Genomic DNA, 23,203 nt, shown 5'->3' on the forward strand with positions numbered 1-23,203 from the left:
GAGTGGCTACCAAACATCAAGTTGATTTTCCAACAGGTTTAAGACTCACTAGAAAGTGTATACTTAAGCTAAACTCAACATGAAAGAAGGAAAACTAAGAATTTAGCTCCACAACTTGATAGCTGTATTTTTTTTTTCTGCTGAGGAAGATTTGCCCTAAGCTAACATCTGTTGCCAAGCTTCCTCTTCTTTTGCTTGAGGAAAATGAGCCCTGAGCTAACATCTGTGCCAAGACTTCCTCTATTTTGTACGTGGGTCGCCACTACAACATGGCTGATGAGTGAGGTAGGTCCATGCCCAGGATCCAAACCCACAAACCCGGGGCGCCAAAGCAGGGCATGCCGAATTTAACCACTATGCCACAGGGCTGGCCCCTGATAGCCGTATTTTTACTCTCATCAAATCAATTAGACCAGTGCATAAAAAGTCAACTCCTCATATTTCAAAATTTTATTTAAAAACTCATTTATTCTGGACTTGAAGGCACATTTTTTAAAACAATTTTTATTATTATCCCTACTTATATGTAACATTTAACAAGGCAGCCTTCTACTTACCTAGATTTTGTCTTATTAACATCTCGCTGCAAGAACAATCTCATTCGAAATTAAATCAAACCTGAAAGAATACATGTAAAGACCACCATTTAGTTTTTTGCTTCAAGTAATAATAAGCACATCTATGATACACTATTCTTTTAAACTAAAATCTGTAAGTCAAATTATTTTCTTGATATAACATCTATCCAAAAAGTGTTTAACTAAAACATGATCAATTTAACCTTAAGGAAACTTTCTAAGTACCACTTTTTTTGAGGAACAATAATCTATTCAAATGAGAAAATTAAACTTTCTAGTTCTCTTTAAAAATTTTTTTAAAAATCTAAAAAAATGTACAATATCATAAATTTAAAAAAATTTACAATTTTGTTTCACTAATTTTGATAGTACGGCAATAGCAATAATTAAAATCAGTACTTGTTACTAAAACACACTATCTAGATCAATGTTTATACAGCACTATTAGGTACATACCAAAAAACATGCCAAAAAGCTGAAGAAAAAAACTGAGTATGAGATGGCATAAAAGCATATACTAACAGCAGCCATAATAATGGCTAACACTAATTATTTACTAAATGACAGGGACCATTATTCTAGAGAATAGCATACATTGATACTCTCCAGCTTCCTCAACTTAATCTTCAATCTAGTTTAACAAGGCCTCCACCCCAAAACTCCACTGAAAATTTACTTGTCAAAAATCTACCTACCTCTAATTTGATCACATTCCACAAACTCTGAAAACTCACTATGTCCTACCCTGAACTCTGCACATCTTCTCCTACTTGAAACTTAGCTTGTTACTCTAGTGAATTCTTATTCTCAAAAAATGGTACCACCATACCTACTGCCATTCTCACCTAGATTACTGTAAGTATTTCCAGGCTCACTAGCATCTCAAATTCATCTTTCCTAGAACTATATATAATTATTTTGCAATGGCCATCCTGAAGATGTCACATCTATGGTTCAAATCCTTCAACAGTACTCATCAATGTTCTCAACCTTAATCTATCTATTCCCAATCTTTACTCTCCCATTCATTCCAAGTTCCTAATATACTAAACCATTTTAACTCCCAGAACAGATCCCACGGTCTCTCAGCTTTCATGCTTTTTCACATGGTAAACTATATCTACCTTCTACCTCTCTTGAAATTTGCTAACACCTTTTATTAGTTTTTCAATATTTAGCTCAGTCACCCTAGCAGATCCTTCTTTAATTTCTCCAGCTATGTAAACTTGACTTTCTCAACTGCCATAGCAACTAGTAATAGCTCTATATCAACCCTATTTGTTTTACCTGTGTATTTTCTGAACTACAGTGTGGATACACTGAGGAAAAGAATTCATTTATGTTATTCATCACTTTCACTGAATGGCATAACAATGCAGGAAGAATGAAAGATTAGAAATTTTGTGTTGTATCCCAAAATGTACATAGGGATACAGGAAAAAAAAACAAGTAAAATTCAGTTTAATGAGTTTAATTCACACCTTCAAGGGCTAAAGAAAAAAACTCATATCACTTCTGATTCTGGTAGTTACTTAATGAAATAACTACATCTAAGTAAAAATACAACTAACAATAATCAGCCCAGCACAACCTTTTATTGATTAAATTAAGTAATTTCACTGATTATCAGTACAGTATCAAGATTGTGGTACTAAATGTTTACATCCCTACAGAAAACAAAGTTTGTAGACTATAAATCCCAGACTGATTTAAGTATTAGCCTTAAGTAGATAAGAGTTGGAGAGGGAGGGAAAAATGGTTTTAATGATGTCCATAACCTAGAAAAGTGGTTCTCAAAACTTTACTATGCATCAGAATTACCTGGAGGGCTTGTTGTACACAGACTGCTGGGCCCCACACTCAGAGTTCCTGATTCAGTAGGTCTAAGATTGGAGCCTAATAATTTGCATTTCTACTAAGTTCCTAAGGTGATGCTAATGCTGTTACTTCCAGTACCACAGACTGAGAACCACAGACCTAAAGTTTTCTACATAATGCCTAGAAGAGATGAGAATATTCTCTCTGCAATCTACTGCCACCAACCTTTACCTAGATTCTGGAACTTATTACAAATGAAACTAAACCAAAGTGAGAGCAGTAAAAGTCTACTACAAGTTGCTAAGTGTGATGGGCTGAAAAATGGCCATGCAAAACATATTAACATCCTAATCCCTGGAACCTGTAAATGTTATATGGCACAAAAAATAAAGTTCTTTGCAGAGGAGTGACATCAGCATCATGGCAGAGTGAGGTCTTCCCATAACTCTCCCCTCTAAGATAGAATGAAAAGGTCATTTATATTCCAACAGAGAACATCCACACAACACAAAAGAAGTCTGAGAGACCCAGACAGCCATACATCAGAAGGTGGAAATACTGGAGCCTCCTCTCCCACGTCGAGAAAGTGGAACAAGGTAAGAGAAAGCTTCTGTTCCTCCCTGAAGGGCAGCATCCCAGAGACTGCACACAACTTCCAAGAAGAAAGGGGGAAGGGAGCAGCAGCTGTCCAGGGAACACCACAGATCTCTCAGGTCCCTCACAGCCCAGGGGAAAGTCCCACACAGAGCAGACTCGCTCACAGGAGGTGTCTTCATCAAGCCAACACCCCAAGAGGGCAGAGCGAGAAACCCCCGAGATCATGCAGGGGAAAGCGCCCCTCCCTGCCAACCAGCACCCCAGACCAGCACCTGGGAGCTGCCCTCAGAACACAGTGGGCTCAGAATATGAAGCTCTTGACCCCTGCCCAGTGGTGAGAGATGGAAGCAGTGATCAAATACTACCACAATGCGGAAGCACAAATCCATGCCATCTAGCAGTATGAAAAAATATATCAAATCTCCAGACAAGAAGAAAAATGATAAGTACCCAGGAATCATCCCTGAAGACCCAGAAATCTACAACCTAAATGACAGAATTCAAAACAACTATCACTAAAAAATTCAACAAGTTAAAAGAGAATACAGATAGACAATTCAACAAATTCAGGAGCTGCTACACAAAATAGATTGAAACTATGAAGAGACTGAAACTATAAAGAACCAATCAGAAATACTGGAGATGAAAAACACAAAGGTTACATAAAGAAGAATATGGATTCCCTGATATCATGGAGTAACAAATCAGCACCACTGAAGACAGAAATATAGAAATGCTTCAGATGCAGGAGGAGAGAGAACTAAGACTAAAAAGAAATGAAGAAAAGTCTCCAAGCAATATCCAACTCAATTAGGAAATGCATCATAAGGATTATAGGTATTCCAGAGGTAGAAGAGAATGAGAATGGAACAGAAAGCTTGTTCAAAAAAATAATATTGGAGAACTTCTCAAACCTGGGGAAGAAGATGGAAATCCAGGTGAAAGAAGCCAACAGATGTCCTAACTATATCAATGTAAAAAAGACTTACTGCAAGGCATATAATACCAAAGCTGGCAAAAGTCAATGACAAAAAAAAAATACTAAGGGCAGCAAGGCAGAAGAAAATAATTTACAAAGTAACTCCTATCAGACTTTCAGTGGATTTCTCAGGAGAAACCTTACAGACTAGGAGAGAGCAGAATGATATGCTCAAACCTTTGAAAGATAAAATCCTTCAGCCAAGAATACTGTATCCAAATTAGTACTCTGAAATAGGACAAGAAACAAAGGAAATGCAAAAGAACCAGAAAACAAGTGATAAAATGGCAGCATCAAGCCCTCATATATCAATAACCACTCTAAATAGAAATGGATTGAATTTGCAAGTAAAAAGACAGAGTGGTGAGATGGATTAAAGTTCAAGACCCAATAATATGCTGCCTCCAGGAAACACATCTTAGCTCCAACCACACACCCAGGCTCAGAGTGAAGGGATGGAAGATGACAGTCCAAGCTAATGGCAAACAAAAGAAAGCAGGTGTTGCAATACTTTCATCAGACAAAGAAGACTTCAAGATAAGACAGGTAAAGAAAGACAAAGAGAGGTAGTATATAATGATCAAAGGGACACTCCACCAAGAAGACATATAACACTTATATATATCTATGCACCTAACACAGGGGCACCAAAGTACATAAAGCAACTATTAACAAACCTAAAAGGAGACATTAACAGCACAATAACAATAGAGGACTTCAACACTCCACTCACATCAATGGACAGATCATCCAGACAGAAAGTTAACAAGGAAACAGTGGAATTAAATGAAAAACTAGACCAGATGGACTTGATAGACATATATAGAACACTTCATCCAAAAACAGCAGAATATACATTCTTCTCAAGTGCTCACAGAACATTCTCAAGGATAGACCATATGCTGGTAAACAAGGCAAGCCTCAAAAAATTTAAGTGGAGCGAAATAACAAGCATCTTTTCTGATCATAATGCTATGAAACAAGAAACTAACGTAATAAGAATTAACAATTAATTGCTTAACAATTAATAAGAAATTAAATTAATTACCAAGAAAAAAGGTGAGAAAGGGACAAAGATGTAGAGAGTAAACAACATGCTACTGAACAACCGAAGGATCGTTGAAGAAATTAAAGGAGAAATCAAAAAATACCTGGAGACCAGCAAAAATGAAATATACGATACAAACTCATACGGGATGCAGCAAAAGCTTTACTAAAGGAAATTCATCACAATACAGGCTCACCTTAAGAAACAAGAAAAATCCCAAATAAGCAATCTCAAACTACACCTAACAGAATTAGAAAAAGAAGAACAAAGGCCAAAGTCAGCAGAAGGAAGGAAATAATAAAAATCAGATCGGAAATAAATGAAATTGAAACAAAGACAGCAGAAAGAGTCAATGAAACAAAGAGCTGATTCTTTGAGAAGATAAAAACTGACAAACCCTTAGCCAGACTTACAAAGAAAAAAAGAGAGAAAGATCAAACAAATAAAATTAGAAATGAAAGAGGATAAATTAGATCAGATACCACAGAAATACAAAAGATTCTAATAGAATACCACGAAAAGCTATATGGCAAAAAATTGGACAATCTAGAAGAAATGGATAAATTGTTAACTCTTACAACCTCCCAAATCTGAATCAAGAAAAAATAGAGAATCTGAATAGATCAATCACAAGCAAACAGATTGAAACAGTAATCAAAAACATCCCAAAAAATAAAAGTCCAGGACCAGAAAGCTTCCCTGGAGAATTCTACCAAACAGTCAAAGAGGATTTAACACCTAGCCTTCTCAAACTTTTCCAAAAAATAAGGGAAGATGGAATACTTCCCAGCACATTCTATGAGGCCAAAATCACCCTGATACCAAAGCCTGATAAGAACAACACAAAAAAGGAAAACTACAGGCCAATTATTGCTGATGAATACAGATGCAAAAATTCTCAACAAAATATTGGCAACCCGAATACAGTACTATATCAAAAAGATCATACACCATGATCAAGTGGGATTTACACCAGGGACACAAGGATGGTTAACATCCACAAATTAATCAATGTAATGCACTACATTAACAAAATTATGGATAAAAACCACATGATCATGTTAATAGATGCAGAGGAAGCATCTGATAAGATCCAACAGCCATTTATGATAAAAACTCTTAACAAAATGGGAATAGAAGGAAAGTACCTTAAGATAATAAAGGCCATATATGACAAATCCACAGCCAACATCACATACAATGAGGAAAAACTGAACATCATCCCTCTCAGAACAGGAACAAGAGAAGAGTACCCACCCTCACCACTCTTATTCAACATTGTACTGGAGGTTTTGTACAGAGTAATTAGGCAAGAAAAAGGAATAAAAGAAATCCAAAAGGAAATGAAGAAGTGAAACTCCCACTGTTTAGATGACATGATTTTATATATAGAAAACCCTAAAGAATCCACAGGAAAACTATTAGAAATAATCAAAACAGTAAAGTTGCAGGGTACAAAATCAACTTACAACAATCAGTTGCACTTCTATACTCTAATAACAAACTAACAGAAAGAGAACTCAAGAATACAATCCCACTTACAACTGCAGCAAAAAGAATAAAATATCTAGGAATAAATTTAACCAAGGAGGTAAAAGACCTAATACAATGAAAACTATAAGCCATTACTGAAAGAAATTGATGACGGCATAAAGAAATGGAAAGATATTCTATGCACATGGATCGGAAGAATAAACATAGTTAAAATGTCCATAATACCCAAAGCAATCTACAGATTCAATGTAATCCCAATCAGAATCCCAATGACATTCTTCACAGAAATAGAACAAAGAATTTTAAAATTCTTTTAAATTCTTTTAAATTCTCGGGGGCAACCAAAGTCCCCGAATAGATAAAACAATCCTGAGAAAAAAGAACAAAGCTGGAAGTATCACAATCCCTGACTTCAAAATATACTACAAAGCTATAGTAATGAAAACAGCATGGTACTGGTACAAAAACAGGCACACAGATCAATGGAACAGAACTGAAAGCCCAGAAATAAAACCGCAAATATATGGACAGCTAATCTTTGACAAAGCTGCTAAGAACACACAATGGAGAAAAGACAGTCTCTTCGATAAATGGTATTGGGAAAACTGGATGGCCACATGCAAAAGAATGAAAGTAGAGCATTATCTTACACCATACATAAAAATAAGATCAAAATGGGGGCTGGCCCCGTGGCCGAGTGGTTAAGTTCGCGCGCTCTGCTGCAGGCGGCCCAGTGTTTCGTTGGTTCGAATCCTGGGCATGGACATGGCACTGCTCATCAGACCACACTGAGGCAGCGTCCCACATGCCACAACTAGAAGGACCCACAACAAAGAATATACAACTATGTACTGGGGGGCTTTGGGGAGAAAAAGGGAAAAAATAAAATCTTTAAAAAAAAAAAAAGAAGGCTTAAAAAAAAAATAAGATCAAAATGGATCAAAGACTTGAAGGTAAAACTTGAAACCATAAAACTGGAAGAAAGTATAGGTAGTACACTCTTTGACATGGGTCTTAAAAGGATCTTTTCGAATACCATGTCTTCTTGGATAAGGCAACAAAAGAAAAAATAAACAAGTGGGACTTTATCAGACTAAAGAGTTTCTGTAAGGCAAAGGAAACCAGGATCAAAACAAAAAGACAACCCACTAACTGGGAGAAAATATTTGCAAATCATATATAATCAACAAAGGGTTAACCTCCATAATATATAAAGAACTCACACAACTGAACAACAAAAAAAACAACCCAATCAAAAATGGGCAGAGGATATGAACAGACATTTCTCCAAAGAAGATATACAGATGGCCAATAAGCACATGAAAAGATGTTCAACATCACTAGTCACCAAGGAAATACAAATCAAAACTACACTAAGGTATCACCTTACACCCATTAAAATGGCTTTAATCACTAAGACAAAAAATAAATGTTGGAGAGGTTGTGGAGAAAAGGGAATCCTCATACACTGCTGGTGGGAATGCAAACTGGTGCAACCACTATGGAAAACAGGATGAAGATTTCTCAAAAAACTAAAAATAGACATACCATATGACCCAGCTATCCTACAACTGGCTATCTATCCAAAGAACATGAAATCAATTCAAAGTGACTTATGCACCCCTATGTTCATTGCAGCATTATTCACAATAGCCATGTAAGTAACCCAAGGACCCATCAACCAATGACTGGATAAAGAGGATGTGGTATATATACACAGTGGAATACTACTCAGCCATAAAAAAGACAAAATCATCCCATTCATAACAACATGGATGGACCTTGAGGGTATTATGTTAAGCAGAATAAACCAGACAGAGAAAGATAAACACCATATGAATTCACTCATATTTGAAAGATAAACACACGGATAAAGAGAACAGTTCAGCAGTTACCAGGGGAAAGGGGATTGAGGGGTGGGCACAAAGAGTGAAGAGGAGCACTTATATGGTTTCCGACAAACAATAATGTACAACCAAAATTTCACAATGTTGTAAACTATTATGAACTCAACAAAAAAAATTTCTTTTTTTTTTTTTATAAAAAGGGTCTTTGCAGATGTAATTAAAGATCTTGAGGTGGAGAGATTATCATAGATTATCTGGGTGGGCCCTAAATACAATCACACGTATCCTTAAAGAGAGAGACAGGGAGAAATTTAACTACACACAGAGAAAGCAAAGACAGAGCAGGGAGAGATTTGAAAACACTGGTCTTGAAGATTGCAGCCAGAGCCAGGGATGCCAGCAGTCACCAAAATTGGGAAGAGGCAAGGGACCGATTCTCCCCTACAGCCTCTGGAGAGAGAACTACTCTGCTGACACCTTGATTTCTGTCCAGTCATAACGATTTCAGACTTCTGGCTTCCAGAAACTGAGAGAGTTTCTGTTGTTTTAAGGCACCTAGTTTGTGATAATTTGTTAGAGAAGCCACAGGAAACTAATATACTAAGGATGGCAGGCTCTCTAGTAGATAAATTAGAAGCACTATATAAAAGGTGTTACAGACCGAACAGTTTCCCCATAAAAATCATATGTTGAAGCCTTAACTCCCAATGTGACTGTATTTGAAGACAGGGCCTTTAAGGAGGTAACTGAGGTCATAAGGGTGTGGCGCTAATTCAACATGAACTAGTGTCCTTAGAAGAAGAGAGATATCAGGGACGCATGCATAGAGGAAAGGCCATGTGAGGACACAGAGAGAAGACAGTCATCTGCAAGGAGAGGGGCCTGAGGAGAAACCAAACCTAACACCCTAATCTTGGGCTTCTAGCCTCCAGAACTGCGAGAAAAGAAATTCCTGTTGTTTAAGCCACCCAGTCTGTGGTATTTTGTTACAGCAACCCTGGAAGACTAATACGAAAGTATATACATGTTTGCACAACCATGTGAATGCACTTACTGCCACTGAACTGTATACCTAAAAATGCTTAAAATGTTAAATTTTATTATATTTTACCACAACAAAAAAACAAAAGGGGCCAGCCCAGTTATGCAGCGGTTAAGTTCACACATTCCGCTTTGGCAGCCCGGGGTTCACCAGTTCGGATCCCGGGTGCAGATCTATGCACCACTTGTCAAGCCATGCTACGGCAGGCATCCCACATATAAAGTAGAGGAAGATGGGCACAGATGTTAGTTCAGAGCCAGTCTTTCACAGCAAAAAGAGGAGGATTGGCAGCAGATGTTAGCTCAGGGCTAATCTTCCTCAAAAAAACAAAACAAAAAAACCCGAAAAGACAAAAGCATACACAAACACCACATACACACACAATAATTTTGACTTCAGCTCTTTATTATTTATCTTGCTGTGTTCATGGTTATATTCCAAAATCTAGGGGAAAATACCTTTTAATTGCATTTGTTCCCCAACAAGCAAAACCAGCCCATTTTAAACACTATAAATACACTGTTTTAAAGGAGATTTGTAATAAAGTTTGCTAGAAAGTACTTTTTAAATCTGTACCTAAAAAGTATAATATAATTGGGATATTGTTTAGGTGAGTGCTGACACACAACAAAAAAAGAAAACTACAGACCAATATCCCTGATGAATATTGAGCAAAAACTGTCAACAAAATACTAACAAATGAAATTCAACAGCAAACTAAAAGAATTATATACAATGACCAAGTTGGATTTATTCCTGGAATGCAAGGATCATTCAACAAATGAAAATCAATTAATGTAATACACCACATTAACAGAATGAAGGACAGAAACCATGTGATCATCTCAACCAATGCTGAAAAAGCATCTGACAAAACTCAAGACCATTTCATGATAGAAATACACAACAAACTAGGAACAGAGGGAAACTGCCTCAACATAATAAAAACCCTATGTGAAAAACCCACAGCCAACATCATACTCAACAGTAAAAGACTTAAAAGCTTTCCCTCTAAGATCAAGAAGAAGGTGATGCCACTCTTGCTACTTCTATTCAGCATAGTACTGAATGGACTAGCCAGGGCAAATAGACAGGAAAAAGAAATAAAAGGCATCCAAACTGGAAAGGAAAAAGTAAAATTTACCTGTTAGTAGATAACATGATTTTTTAGGTAGAAAACCCTAAAGATTATTCAAAAAGAAAGAGAAACCTGTTAAAACTAATAAGTGATTTCAGCAAAATTGCAGCATATAAAATCAGTTGTGTTTCTATATACGAATAATGATCAATCTGAGAAACAAAATTTTGAAAACAATCCCATTAACAATAGCATCAAAAGGAATAAAGTACTTTGGAATAAACATAACCAAGGAGGTAAAAGACTTGTACATGGAAAACTATAACACATTACTAAAAGAAATCAAAAAGAAGATACAAATAAATGGAAGAATACCCTGTGTTTGTGCAATGGAAGACTTAATATCGTTAAAATGTCCATACTACCCAAAGCGATCTACAGATTCAATGCAATCCCTATCAAAATCTTCTGCACATCAAAGGAAATAATCAACAGGATGAAAAGGCAATCTACAAAAAGGGAGAAAAATTTTTGCAAATCATATATCTGATAAGGGGTTAATACCCAAAACACAGAAGGAATATCTACAACTCAACAACAACAGAAAAAATAAAAACAAACAACCTGATTAAATGGGCAAAGGATTTGACTAGACAAATAGCCAAAAAAGATATACAAACCTCCAACAAGTATATGAAAAGATGCTCAACATCACTAATCATGAGAGAAATGCAAGTCAAAACCACAAGACATCATTTCACACCCAACAGGATGGCCACTATCAAAAGAACAAAAAATAACAAGTGTTGACAGGGATCCAGAGAACTGGAATTCTTGTGCATTGCTGGTGGGAATGTAAAATGGTGCAGCCATCGTGGAAAATAGTACGGCAGTTCCTCAAAAAATTAAAAATAGAATTACAATATGACCAGCAATCCCAGTTCTGGCTATATATACAACAGAATTCAAAGTAGAGTCTCAAAGAAATGTTTACATACCCATGCTCACTGCAGCATAATTCACAACAGCTAAGAGGTGGAAGCAACCTAAATGTCCACTGACAGGTGAATGGATAAAAGAAATGTGGCATATACATAAAATGGAATAGCATGCAGCCTTTAAAAAGAAGGAAATCCAGTCACATACTACATTATAAATGAAACAAGGACACTTTGCTAAGTGAAATAAGCCAATCAAAAGGACAAATACTGTATGATTCCACTCATGTGAAGTATCTACAGCAGTTAAAACCACAAAAAAACAAAGTAGAAAGGCTGCCAAGGGCTGGGAGTGGGGCTGGGGCAACAAATTAAGTGTTTAATGGGCACAGAGTTTCAGTTTTGCAAGACATAATGTTCTAGAGATCCTTAACACTACTGAAGTAGTTAAAAATGGTTACTTTGGTAAATTTAACGTCATGTATTTTTTTTACCACAATTAAAAAAATAAATATCAAGAAAAAAATACATATAAAGGCCAAGATGGACTAACAGAGACTGAGTTTGCCTGCCACCTGAAAAGCCTAAACACACACACACACACACACAAATATATACATATGAAATGGCAGTTTTCAGACATTACACAGGCAACCACTGATGGTGAACCCTAAAAGAAGGGAAACAAATGAGGTGAGCTCTCCAGCAATCCTAACTCACTGCCTGAGAAAGCACAGACCCCCACCTGGAGAAGGGGTACCCAAGCAGAGCCTGGTGGTTTCCCCAAGTTAAGGAGACGGAGCTGGAAGTCTAAAGAAGCCAAGATGGCTAGAGATTTCAGGGCAGAGTGCTGGAAAGAAGGCAACTGCACAGATCAAGAACACCCTTAAGCATTCAACTGCATAATGTGTGGAATCCTGTGTGGAAACTACCCAAGGCCAAGGAAAGAGCCACCCAAAAGGATGAGAGGGATTATTGGCCCAGTCTCACACAAAGCCAAAAATAATGCCTGTTCCCTTCAGACAGAGCAGAAAATCTCTTAATTCAGGCAGCACTGGCTTACAGTAACCCTAGACAAAATGCTGTTTGAAAGACAAACCCAGAAAGGGAATCTGACTCAGGAGAGAAGAATTACAAAGTGGAACAAGGAAACTTTGGAGGGTGATAAATATATTCATTATCTCGTTTGTGGTGATGGCTTTCTGAGTGCATACATATCTCAAAACTTATAAAGTACATTTCAAATATGTGTACTTCACTACATGGCAATTATATCTAAATGTCTGTTTTTAAAACCTCAATGACAACAAAACAATCCTATTACAAAACGGGCAGAAGATTTGAAGCAGCACTTCACCAAAGATACATGAATGACATGTAAGTACATGAAAATATGTTCAATTATCATTTGTCATTGGGAAAGTGCAAATTAAAGTCATAATGAGTTATCACTACACAACTGTAAGAATGGCTAAAATTACTAAGACCAATCTACCAAGTGTTGGCAAACATGTGAAGGAACTGAAACTCTCACACATTCATACAGAAAAGTAAAATGCTTGGTGCAACCACTTTGTAAAAACAGTTTCACCAATCAGCAAGTCAAAGAGACTTATACACCCCTATGTTCATTGCAGATTACTCACAATAGCCAAGACATGGAAGCAACCTAAGTGCCTATCAACTGATGACTAGATAAAGAGGATATACACACACACACACACACACACACACACACACACAATGGAATACTACTCAGCCATAAAAAATGATAAAATCATCCCATTCACAACAACACAGATGGACCTTGAGGGTATTATGTTAAGCGAAATAAGCCAGAGGGAGAAAGAAAACTCTGTATGATTCCACTCAGATGTGGAAGATAAACACATGGACAAAGAGAACAGACTAGCGGTTACCAGGGGGAAGGAGGGTGGGAAGTGGGCACAAAGGGTAAAGGGGCGCTCCTATAAGATGACTGACAAATAATAATGTATAACTGTAATTTCACAATGTTCCAAACTGTCATAACCTCAATTAAAAATTTTTTTTTAAAAGTTTCACCATTTCTTAAAATATCAAACATACACCCACTACGTGATCTAGTCATTTCACTCCTAGGTATTTACCCAAATAAATGAAAGCACATATTCACACAAAGACTTACATACAGATGTTCATCCTTATTTCTAACAGCCAAAAGCTGAGGGAAAAAATGTCCAGCAACATGTGAATCCTTACAATGTACTTTACAACAGAGTAAGTAGGACTGAACTAATGATACACGCAACGTTGTGAATGAATCTAAAAATAATTATGCTGACTGAAAAGAGGTAGACAAAAAGATTACATACTGTATAAGCAGAGGAGCAATAAACACGATTGCAAAGGGGAACAAGGAAACTTTTCAGGATGAAAGATACGTTTATTATCTTCATTGTGATGATAATTCCATGGATGTATACAGATGTCAAATCTGTTCAAACTGTACACTTCAAACATGTGATTTATTATATGTCAATTATACTTCAATAAAGTTTAAAAAACCACATATGCAAATAATAAAAAATTTGGGAAAAAGATAAAGTCAAATCTCAAATTAGAAAGTCAGAATGATAATAATGAACACAAAAAGAACATTGTCATTTATAACCAAAAGAGTAAAGGTACAAATGAATCTTTCAACATCTACAACTGGTGCTACAATTACCCTACAATCAGTAACTCAATGCATGAACAAGGCTTCCGAAAATCTCATCAGACACAGCTTATGAAACAATTATAACTAGAGTCATTGTATCTAGATTGATACAATTGATTGATTGTATCAGTCAATACAGATCAATGTACTTAACTTACACTTGCCCCAACTTCTATACTCAAACACAATTCCTACTGAAATATAATGGGGCTCAACCTAGAACTAAATAAACATTAAAAATTAATTTCACATCATGAATCAGTGTGTCTGCAAAAATAACCCCAATTCTGCACCACCTCATCATTCATTCATTTGGCAATGAGGCTTTGCAGTTTTTCCTATCAAGAGGTAGAGAGTCTTTTACCCCAGACTTTAACTCTATGCTTGACCTTCTAAGGAAGACCAGTGAATACAGCAGATGTCACGATTTGCCAGTTCTGAGCTAGGTCTCAAGAGATCTTGCATGCTTCTGTTTTCTCTTGGAATCCTGCCACCATCACGAGAAAAAATCCACTCTAATCTGCCGGAAGATGAGAAGACAGCCCAGATGTCCCACCCCAGGCCATCCTAGAGAACCCAGCCAAGAGGAGCAGAGCCACTTTCCTGAGCTGCTGCTGAATGCAGACTCATAAATGAGTCCAGTCAAGACCAGAAATTCTGCCTAGCTGACTCACAGACTTGCTCTAATAATAAATGTTTGTTTTAAACCACCAAGTTTTAGAGCAATTTGTTACACAGCAATAGCTAAGTGATACAGCAACTCTATCTTAAAGATGGCATAGTAAATTATTCTCATTTCTAGAAGAGTTATTTTAGATTAACAATTGATCTAGGTCTCAACTTTTGAAGGCAAGGGGAAAAACAGACATCAAAGTCTCTTTTATTCTTTTATTAGACGTAGCTCTACAAAACACTTTGTCACAGTATGTCAACCTCAGAGATACATAAACTGAGCAAAATCATTTTTATAAGTGATGTTACCAGTCACCTATAATTTCATGAAATTTTGCTGCTAGACGGCTTTACCGGATTCAACCATACAATGACATTTTTCAGGATACTCCAAAAATCTATGAAAACTGTTGTAGAGCAACTTGCTATCTTGCCTAACATCTCTGTTCCTGTTTATGTTAATGGCACCCTGACAGTCCTTTATGGAAACATCCTTATTCAACTATCAAAGTGGTGCCAATCCTAGGTCCCTGGACTGAGGGATACAAAAGTGACACCCAGGCTGATCAGAGTACCTTGTCCTCCTAGCCACAGTAATTTGTTCCTGGATGGGGAAGTAGCCCAAAGTGGGGAAATCTGGAATCCTTCTCAGGATGTTTGCAGGTACTGGGAAAGGTACACTCTTCAGTGGAAATAACAGCTACAAGAATGTAGGTCAGAGCAGCCAGTGGCCATCTTTGCCACCTCATGGAAATAACAAATTTAGGAATAAGGCCACCACAGAAAAAATCCAAGCCAACAAATAGAGACATTAACTTAATAATATCATACGCACCCATCAACCCAAACAAGCCTGAAATAATTGCAGTGATAGCAAAATAGGTAATACCAATCTTCCTACTGAGACCTATTAAAGAAACTGAACAAAATATTAAAAACTACCAATTTGAAGGTATCAAAAAGCTAATACCTTCAAAAAGTGATGAGGCCAAGATCCAAGACAAGACAGAAACATACAGATAAGATAAAAATCTGAGGATGCTTTTGCCTTGGGGTTATTTGCCAATCCAAATGAGACAGCTGAGAAACTGGTCATTATTTCTGACACTGCTGTAGAGCCAGGGGGACCAAAAGGGGAATGCAAGGTTCAGAAATGGTGGGAACCATTATAAATGCTGCCCACTATTTGAGTTGAGACCCAACAAAACTAAACTCTATTGAGCCAGAAGTAAACAAGTTCTTGCATGCTCTGAAGCGCAACCTGAAGACATCTATGTGGTCAAATGAAAAAAAAAACTCAATCCCTAAAATTTAATTAAGGTGATCCCAGACTGCTGGAGACCCCTGGTGTGGCAGAGGCAACAAAAATTATCTCCAGAAAAAGACAATATTACCACAGGGCTGGGAGTTTAGGCCTGGAAAAGGAGCTATAATTTAAATGGAGAGAGCATGGTATGACAGAACCAGATAAGGAGTGAAATAAAAATTCTTGGTATAAACTCTGCCCAAATCACCAGATGACTGCTAAACTATGCATGCCCAGAGGAGAACTGAAGAGGTCAAGGGAGAAAAAGTTGGCAGAGGTCAGAGAGAAAGCTAAACTTGAAAAACAGAACTGTATCGTGAGTCTGATGCTTTTTCAACAGGGTGCATAGCTTGGGGGGCAGGAAGGTGAAGCCCTACAAGGTTGAAGTGTCAGAGGACAGAACCCAAGCCCAGCAGAACAGCTGGAAATTAGTGGAATCCCTAGTAACAAGAAAACCACAGGGCAACCTTGAAAATCTGACTACAAACTTCACCCAACAATTTTCAGAAAAACATGATCAGAATCCAGTCACTAAAACATACTCACAATGTCCAGTTTTCACGCAAAAACTACATGACATGCAAACAAACAGGAAACTATGATCCATACTCAGGAAAAAAGGGGAGTCAATAGATATTGATTCTGAGTTCCCTGAAATGTTGGAGTTAGAATATAAAGAATTCAAAGCAGCTATTCTAAGTATGTTACAAAAATTAAAAGAAAGTACATTCAAAAAATTGACAGACTACAAAAAGAAAAAGCTGAAAAATAAAATAACTAAAACAAAAAATTCACCAGAAGGGGGTGATTAGAGGGAGCAGAAGAAAGAATTGATGAGCTTGAAATAAGGCAATAAAACTGTCCAATCCAAACAACAGGAAGTAAAACGAGTTAAGAAAAATTAACAGAGTCTCAGAGACCAGCAGGACAATACCAGGCAGTTCAACATAGATCTAATACTACTCAACAAAGATATAACACAAAGAGAGAAGATAGAAAAAGGTATAAAACAATTTTTGTTAAAGAATAGCCAAAAACATCTCAAATTTGGTAGAAAACATTAGCAGATCCAAGAATCTCAACAAACCCAAGCAGAATAAACACAAAGAACCACTTCTACATACGTATCACAGTCAAGCTGCTAAAAGCCAAAGAGAAAACCTCAAAAGCAGCCAGAGAAAAATGAATGAATGGTCATATGGGTAATGACAATACAAGTAATGGCTGATTTATCATCAGAAAAAATGGAGATACTGGAACAACATCTTGTATATCCAGTGATATTATCCTTCAAAAATGAAGATACTATCCTTCAAAAAGAAAAGACTTTCAGATCAACAAAAATTAGACTTGCGGTCAGCAGACAAAACAAAAACAGGTTAAAAAAAAAAAGATGGGGGAAGTGACAAGTGATAAAAATACTTAGTCCAAATGATGGCAAGGAAGATGAGAAAAAGAAAACAGAATAAATAGAAAGCACATAATAAGATCACACATTTAAGCCCCAATACATCAGTAATTATATGAAATCTAAACAAATTTTATGTCATAACCAAAGACAACGAGTGTTAGATGGGATTGAAAAAAAAAAAGCAACGACATGGTGTATGTATGAAACAGTTCTAAAACATAAAGGCACAGAAAAATTTAAAATAAAAGGTTGGGGGGAGAAAATGAACCATACAAACACTAGTTATAAGAAGGTTAGTGTAGGGGCTGGCCCCATGGCATAGTGGTTGAGTTCAGCACACTCCACTTCGGCAACCCGGGTTTGCAGGTTCGGATCCCAGGCGTGGACCTACACCATTCATCAGCCATGCTGTGGCAGAAATCCACATATAAAGTAGAGGAAGGCACAGATGTTAGCTCAGGGCTAATCTTCCTCAGGAAGGAAAAAAAGGCGGCTAATGTAGCTATGTTATTATCAATTAAAGTAGACCAAAGCAAAAAAGCATTACCAAAGATAACAAGAAACAACAATGATAAAAGGAACAACTCAACAGAAACATAGAATAAAACAACTCTAAATTTGTATGCCCCTAATAGCATGGATTCCTATATATAATAAAGCAGAAATGGATAGCAACCCAAGAAAGACAAATCCATTATAGCAGTAGATTTCAACAAATCTCTCTAATGGAACCAACATGCAGAAATCAAACTGGTAGGGATGTACAAGTTTTGAAGAAAATAATTAACAAAACTAACTTAGACACATAAATACACCCAAAAACTGCAGAATACACATTCGTTTCAAATACACACACAATATTTACAAAACCTGGCCAATAAACATATAAAAATGTACAATCACATTTGGATCAGGGAAATAGAAAATAAAACCACTAAGAGATACCACTATACACCCTCTAGAATGGCTAAAGTGAAAGACTAACAATACAAAGTGTTGGTGAAGATGAAGTGCAAAAGGAACTTTGTTGATGAGATTGTAAACTGTTACAAACACTTTGGGAAAAAAAGTTTTGAGTATCTTCTGAAATCAAACATAAATACACTCTAAAACCAAGCTATTAAACTCCTACATATTTACTCAATATAAATGCTTCCATGTGTGCACTAGCAGACATGTACAAAGAAATGCATAAGCAGCATTATTCATAAAAGCCTAAAAGTGGAAACAATCCAAATTTCCATCAGTAATAGAATGAATAAATTGTGGGATATTCATATAATATACTGTACAGCAATGAAAATGAACTACAGTTATATACAACAAAAGAGATGAATCTCACAAACTGTTGGAAAAGCCAGGATCCATTTATGCAAATTTCATTAACAGGAAAAAAATACAAAGTTCAAAAGTTTACTTTTAAATGATAAAAACATAAAACAAAAAAGTGACCACCATAAAAGGTAGGATGGTAGTCTCCTCAGGAAAGACGGAGAGGTGTGACTGGGAGGGGGCAGAGAGGAGGATCTGGCAATGTTTTAATTCTTGACTACGGGGTGATTAAGCAGGTATGCCACTTTTGAATGCCTGAGTTGTACATTTTTTTCCGTGCACTATTTTGAGTATTTTCTCCACAAGAAAAACACTGCAAAACAAATAAATAGACATATAAGGGTTTTTTTGTTTTGAAGAAGATTAGCCCTGAGCTAACATCTGCTGCCAAGCCTCCTCTTTTTCTTTTTTTCCACTCAGGAAGATTGGCCCTGAGCTAACATCCACGCCGATCTTCCTCTACTTCATACGTGGGACACCTGCTACAGCATGGCTTGAGAAGTGGTGCATAGGTCCGCACACTGGATCCAAACCGGCAAACCCCGGGATGCTGAAGCAGAGCGTTCAAACTTAACCACTGCACCACAGAGCTGGCCCCAACCTTTAAGGTTTTAAATTTTCCCCTAAGTAAGGCCCTGGCATTATCCTATAGTATTTTGTTTTTATTTGAATTAAAGTTATACAAATGCATATTTTTAAAATCAAGCAAAGCTTCTTATGAAGAACAGCACTACCCACCACCCTTTCCTTCCCTAACATCTCTCCCTCTCATTTCTAAACAATACAGTTATACTGGTATCTTGATTTTTCATTTGGGATCTGATGGCCTATGATTACATAAGAAAATAACTTAAGTCTCTTATATCCCTTCCATAACCTCCCAAAATTATACCATAGCCCCACATGAGGCTAGCTGATTTTTTGACAAAAGCGCAAAAGCAATCCAATGGAAAAAAACAAGTTTTTTCAACAGTTAGTGCTGGAGCAAGTGGATATACATTTAAAAAAAAGAAAACCTAAATCTCACACTCTATATCAATATTAATTCAAATGGATTATAAGTTTAAATGTAAAATGTAAAATTACTATAGTAGTGCCCCCTTATCTGTGAGGGGTATGTTCCAAAATCCCCAGCAGACACCTGAAACCATGGATAGTACCAAACCCTATATATGACAAGTTTTCTCCTGTATGTACATATTTGAGATGCAATAGCAATACCAGCATGAATTTCTTTTTCCTTCTGCACAATTTCAGAGATAGAAGATTCATTCTTACCACAGATCTTAGCAACCTCAGCATATGACCGTTTTTCTTTCCTTACTAAGTTGAGAATGTTTACCTTTTCACTTAAAAGATGCACTTTATAGCTTCTCTTTGGCATATCCAAATTTCTGGAATCATTACTCTTGCACTTGAGAGCCATTATTAAGGAAAATAAGGGTTACCTGAACACAAGCACTGTGATACAACAACAGTCAATCTCAGAACAGAGAGACCTACCAAGTGACTAACGGGCAGGTAACATATACAGCATGGACACACTAGACAAAGAGATAATTTATGCCCCAAGTGGGACAGCACAAGATGTCATCACACTACTCACAACAGTGAACAATTTAAAACTTATGCACTGTTTATTTCTGTAATTTTCCATTTAATATTTTCAGACCTTGGTTGACTGTAGGTAACTGAAACTGTGGAAAGTAAATCTGCACATAACGGGGGTCTCCTATAATCCTACAACAGATAGAAGAAAATCTTCAGGATCCAGAACTAGAAAAGGAGTTCTTAGAAGTAACACAAAAAAACCATGATCCATGAAAGGAAAAATTTAACAAATTGGATTTTATTAAAATGAAAGCCTTTTACTCTGGAAAAGATTCTGTGAAGAGGATTAAAAAATAAGTGACAGATTTAGAGAAAATATTTGCAAGCTACATATTTAATAAAAGACTCATATCTAAAATACAAAAGAACTCTCCAAACAGTAGGACATCAGCAAAAATAGCAAAACAAATCATCTCTTCTACAAAACCAACAAGAACACTGGGAAAAAGAGAGTTGTTTTCCAAACTCTAGAAATTAACCAAAAGCTTGCAGCAATCTAGGGCGAGCTTATTCAAGAAAGATGGCCAAATCTTGATAAGATAAGCAAACTTTATGGCATTTTATTTTGCTCTATTCCCATCCTCCCATCCCAGCTCCACATTAGCTTTGAAAGACAACAGTTCACAAGCCCAGGGAAAACCAGCAGCCTGGCAGCTACCTGAAGGGAGCAGAAGAGGGTGGGAGTTCCTTCACTACTCCATCCTCAGAGGACTGTCATTATTTGACATGCCTGGTAGTTTTCTAGAACACCCCACTCCCAAAGCAATCTTAATTTGACCTGATTGAGAGTTCACCCAGTGCAAAAACTGTCTTTTCCCCAAGGATGTCTGTCAAAAACAATCAGAGGCAATTGTTTCATGTTGCAGCTGATCAAGGCAGTGGTTAACAGTTGAGACAAACAATAAGCTAACAAAAAAGCTTAAACAGAAAAGCTGTGGTTTAGAAAAGCTCCAATATATTCCTGAGAATCTAGATGCTCACATGTATGCACATGCCCAGGGCTGTGCATATGGTCGAGAAAGGCCTAAGAAGGCCCTAAGCACTCACCTCTGGCTAACCTGAAAGCTCTTGCACAAGGGGGAAGTGAAGGGTAAGGCAAAGTTACAAACTTCCTGGCTGAGTGCTGAAGTCATGCTCCAACAGATACAGAACCTCTCAACAAAGACTGGGAGACTTACTCGTCCTAAGAAGTTAAGAAAATCACTGTCCAATTATTAGCTGACCACTAAGCTAACTGAGTAGAGAGACTTTAGTCGCCACACGTGACAAAGAATACACATTTTAAAGAATTAGTTCAGAAAAACCACTAAACAAGCTTAACAACAAACACTGGCCAGAGGAGAATATCTGATTATCAGAGCTGCAAAACTGTTTAAAATGTAGACCTTTCAACAAAAAGTGACATTAAAAAAAAGAAAAAAACAAGAAAAGAATGGCTCATGCACATGGGGGAAAAACGCAGCCCAGAGAAAGTGTCCCTGAGGAAACCCAGACATTGGACTTACTAGACAAAGTTTTTAAATCAGCTATTTCAAACATGTTCAAAGAAACATGTTCGAAGTCAAGGAAATCCATGTCTGAAGAACTAAAGGAAAGAATGAGATGAATGTCTCACAAATAGAGATAGAAATCATGAAAAACAACAAAATAGAAATTCTAGAGTTAAAAAGTACAATACCTAAACTGAAAAATTCACTGGAAGGTTTCAGCATTAGATCTGAGAAGGCAGAATCAGTGAATCTGAAGACAGGTCAATTGAGATTATCCATTCTGAGGAACAGAAAGGAAAAAAAAAAAAAGAATAGCATCTAAGATACCTGAGGGACACCAATAAACATATCAACAGATACATAATGGAAGTCCCAGAAAGAGTGGGGTAGAAAGGGACAGAAAGAATATTTGAATAAATAATGACTGAAAAATCCCCCAAATTTAATTAAAAACATTAATCTCAAGAGGCTAGCCTGGTGGCACAGTGGTTAAATTTGCACACTTGACTTCAGCAGCTCAGGGTTCAGTGGTTCAGATCCCAGGCACAGACCTACAGACCATTCATCAAGCAATGGTGTGGCAGTGTCCCACATACAAAACAGAGGAAGATTGGCACAGATGTCAGCTCAAGGACAATCTTCCTCAAGCAAAAAAAACAAAAAACAAAAAAAACATTAATTTAAAACCCAAAAAGCTCAGAGATATACAAGTAGGATAAACTCAAAGAGATCCACACCTGGACATATCAAAATCTAACTGTCAAAAACAAAGAGAATCCTGACAGAAACAAGAGATAAGCAACCAGTCACATATAGAGATCCTCAATAAAATTAATAGTTAATTTCTCATTGGAAACCATGGAGACCAGAAGGCATTGGGAAAACATATTCAAAGTACTGAAAAAATAAGACTGTCAACCGAGACTTCTATAACCACTTTTGAGAAATGAAGGAGAAATTAAGACATTCTCAGATAAACAAAAACTGAGAATTGGTTGCTAACAGACCTGCTGTACAAGAAATACTAAAGCATGTTCTTCAGACTGAAATGAAAGGACACTAGACAGTACCTTAAGTCCACCTGAAGAAATAAAGAGAACGGTAAAGATAACTAGATAGGTAAATATAAAACACAGTTTAAATTTGTCACTCTTTTTTCCTCCTATCTGATTTAAAAGACATATAAAGATGTAATTTGCATGACAATAGCACAAAAGAAGGGAAAGGAGTGAAATTATATAGGAGCAAAACTTCTGTATGT

General features: G+C 36.8%; 1 protein-coding gene across 16 annotated transcripts in view; it reads right to left on the reverse strand.

Annotated features, from left to right (window-relative positions):
* Positions 1 to 23,203, reverse strand: part of ZNF644 (zinc finger protein 644) — a 118,187-nt gene that overhangs the window by 78,552 nt on the left and 16,432 nt on the right. For 10 of the 16 annotated variants that reach the window (XM_014841865.3, XM_014841858.3, XM_070486812.1 and 7 more), the window contains one exon: positions 558 to 618. The exons of the other annotated variants lie outside the window; for them this stretch is intronic. In XM_014841865.3, the coding sequence (XP_014697351.1) occupies positions 558 to 579 (22 nt within the window). In that variant the 5' untranslated portion in view covers positions 580 to 618. The remainder of the gene's footprint in view (positions 1 to 557; positions 619 to 23,203) is intronic. 16 annotated transcript variants of the gene reach the window in all.

This window comes from Equus asinus, chromosome 16 (genome assembly GCF_041296235.1).
Source record: "Equus asinus isolate D_3611 breed Donkey chromosome 16, EquAss-T2T_v2, whole genome shotgun sequence".
Taxonomy (NCBI): Eukaryota; Metazoa; Chordata; class Mammalia; order Perissodactyla; family Equidae; genus Equus; species Equus asinus.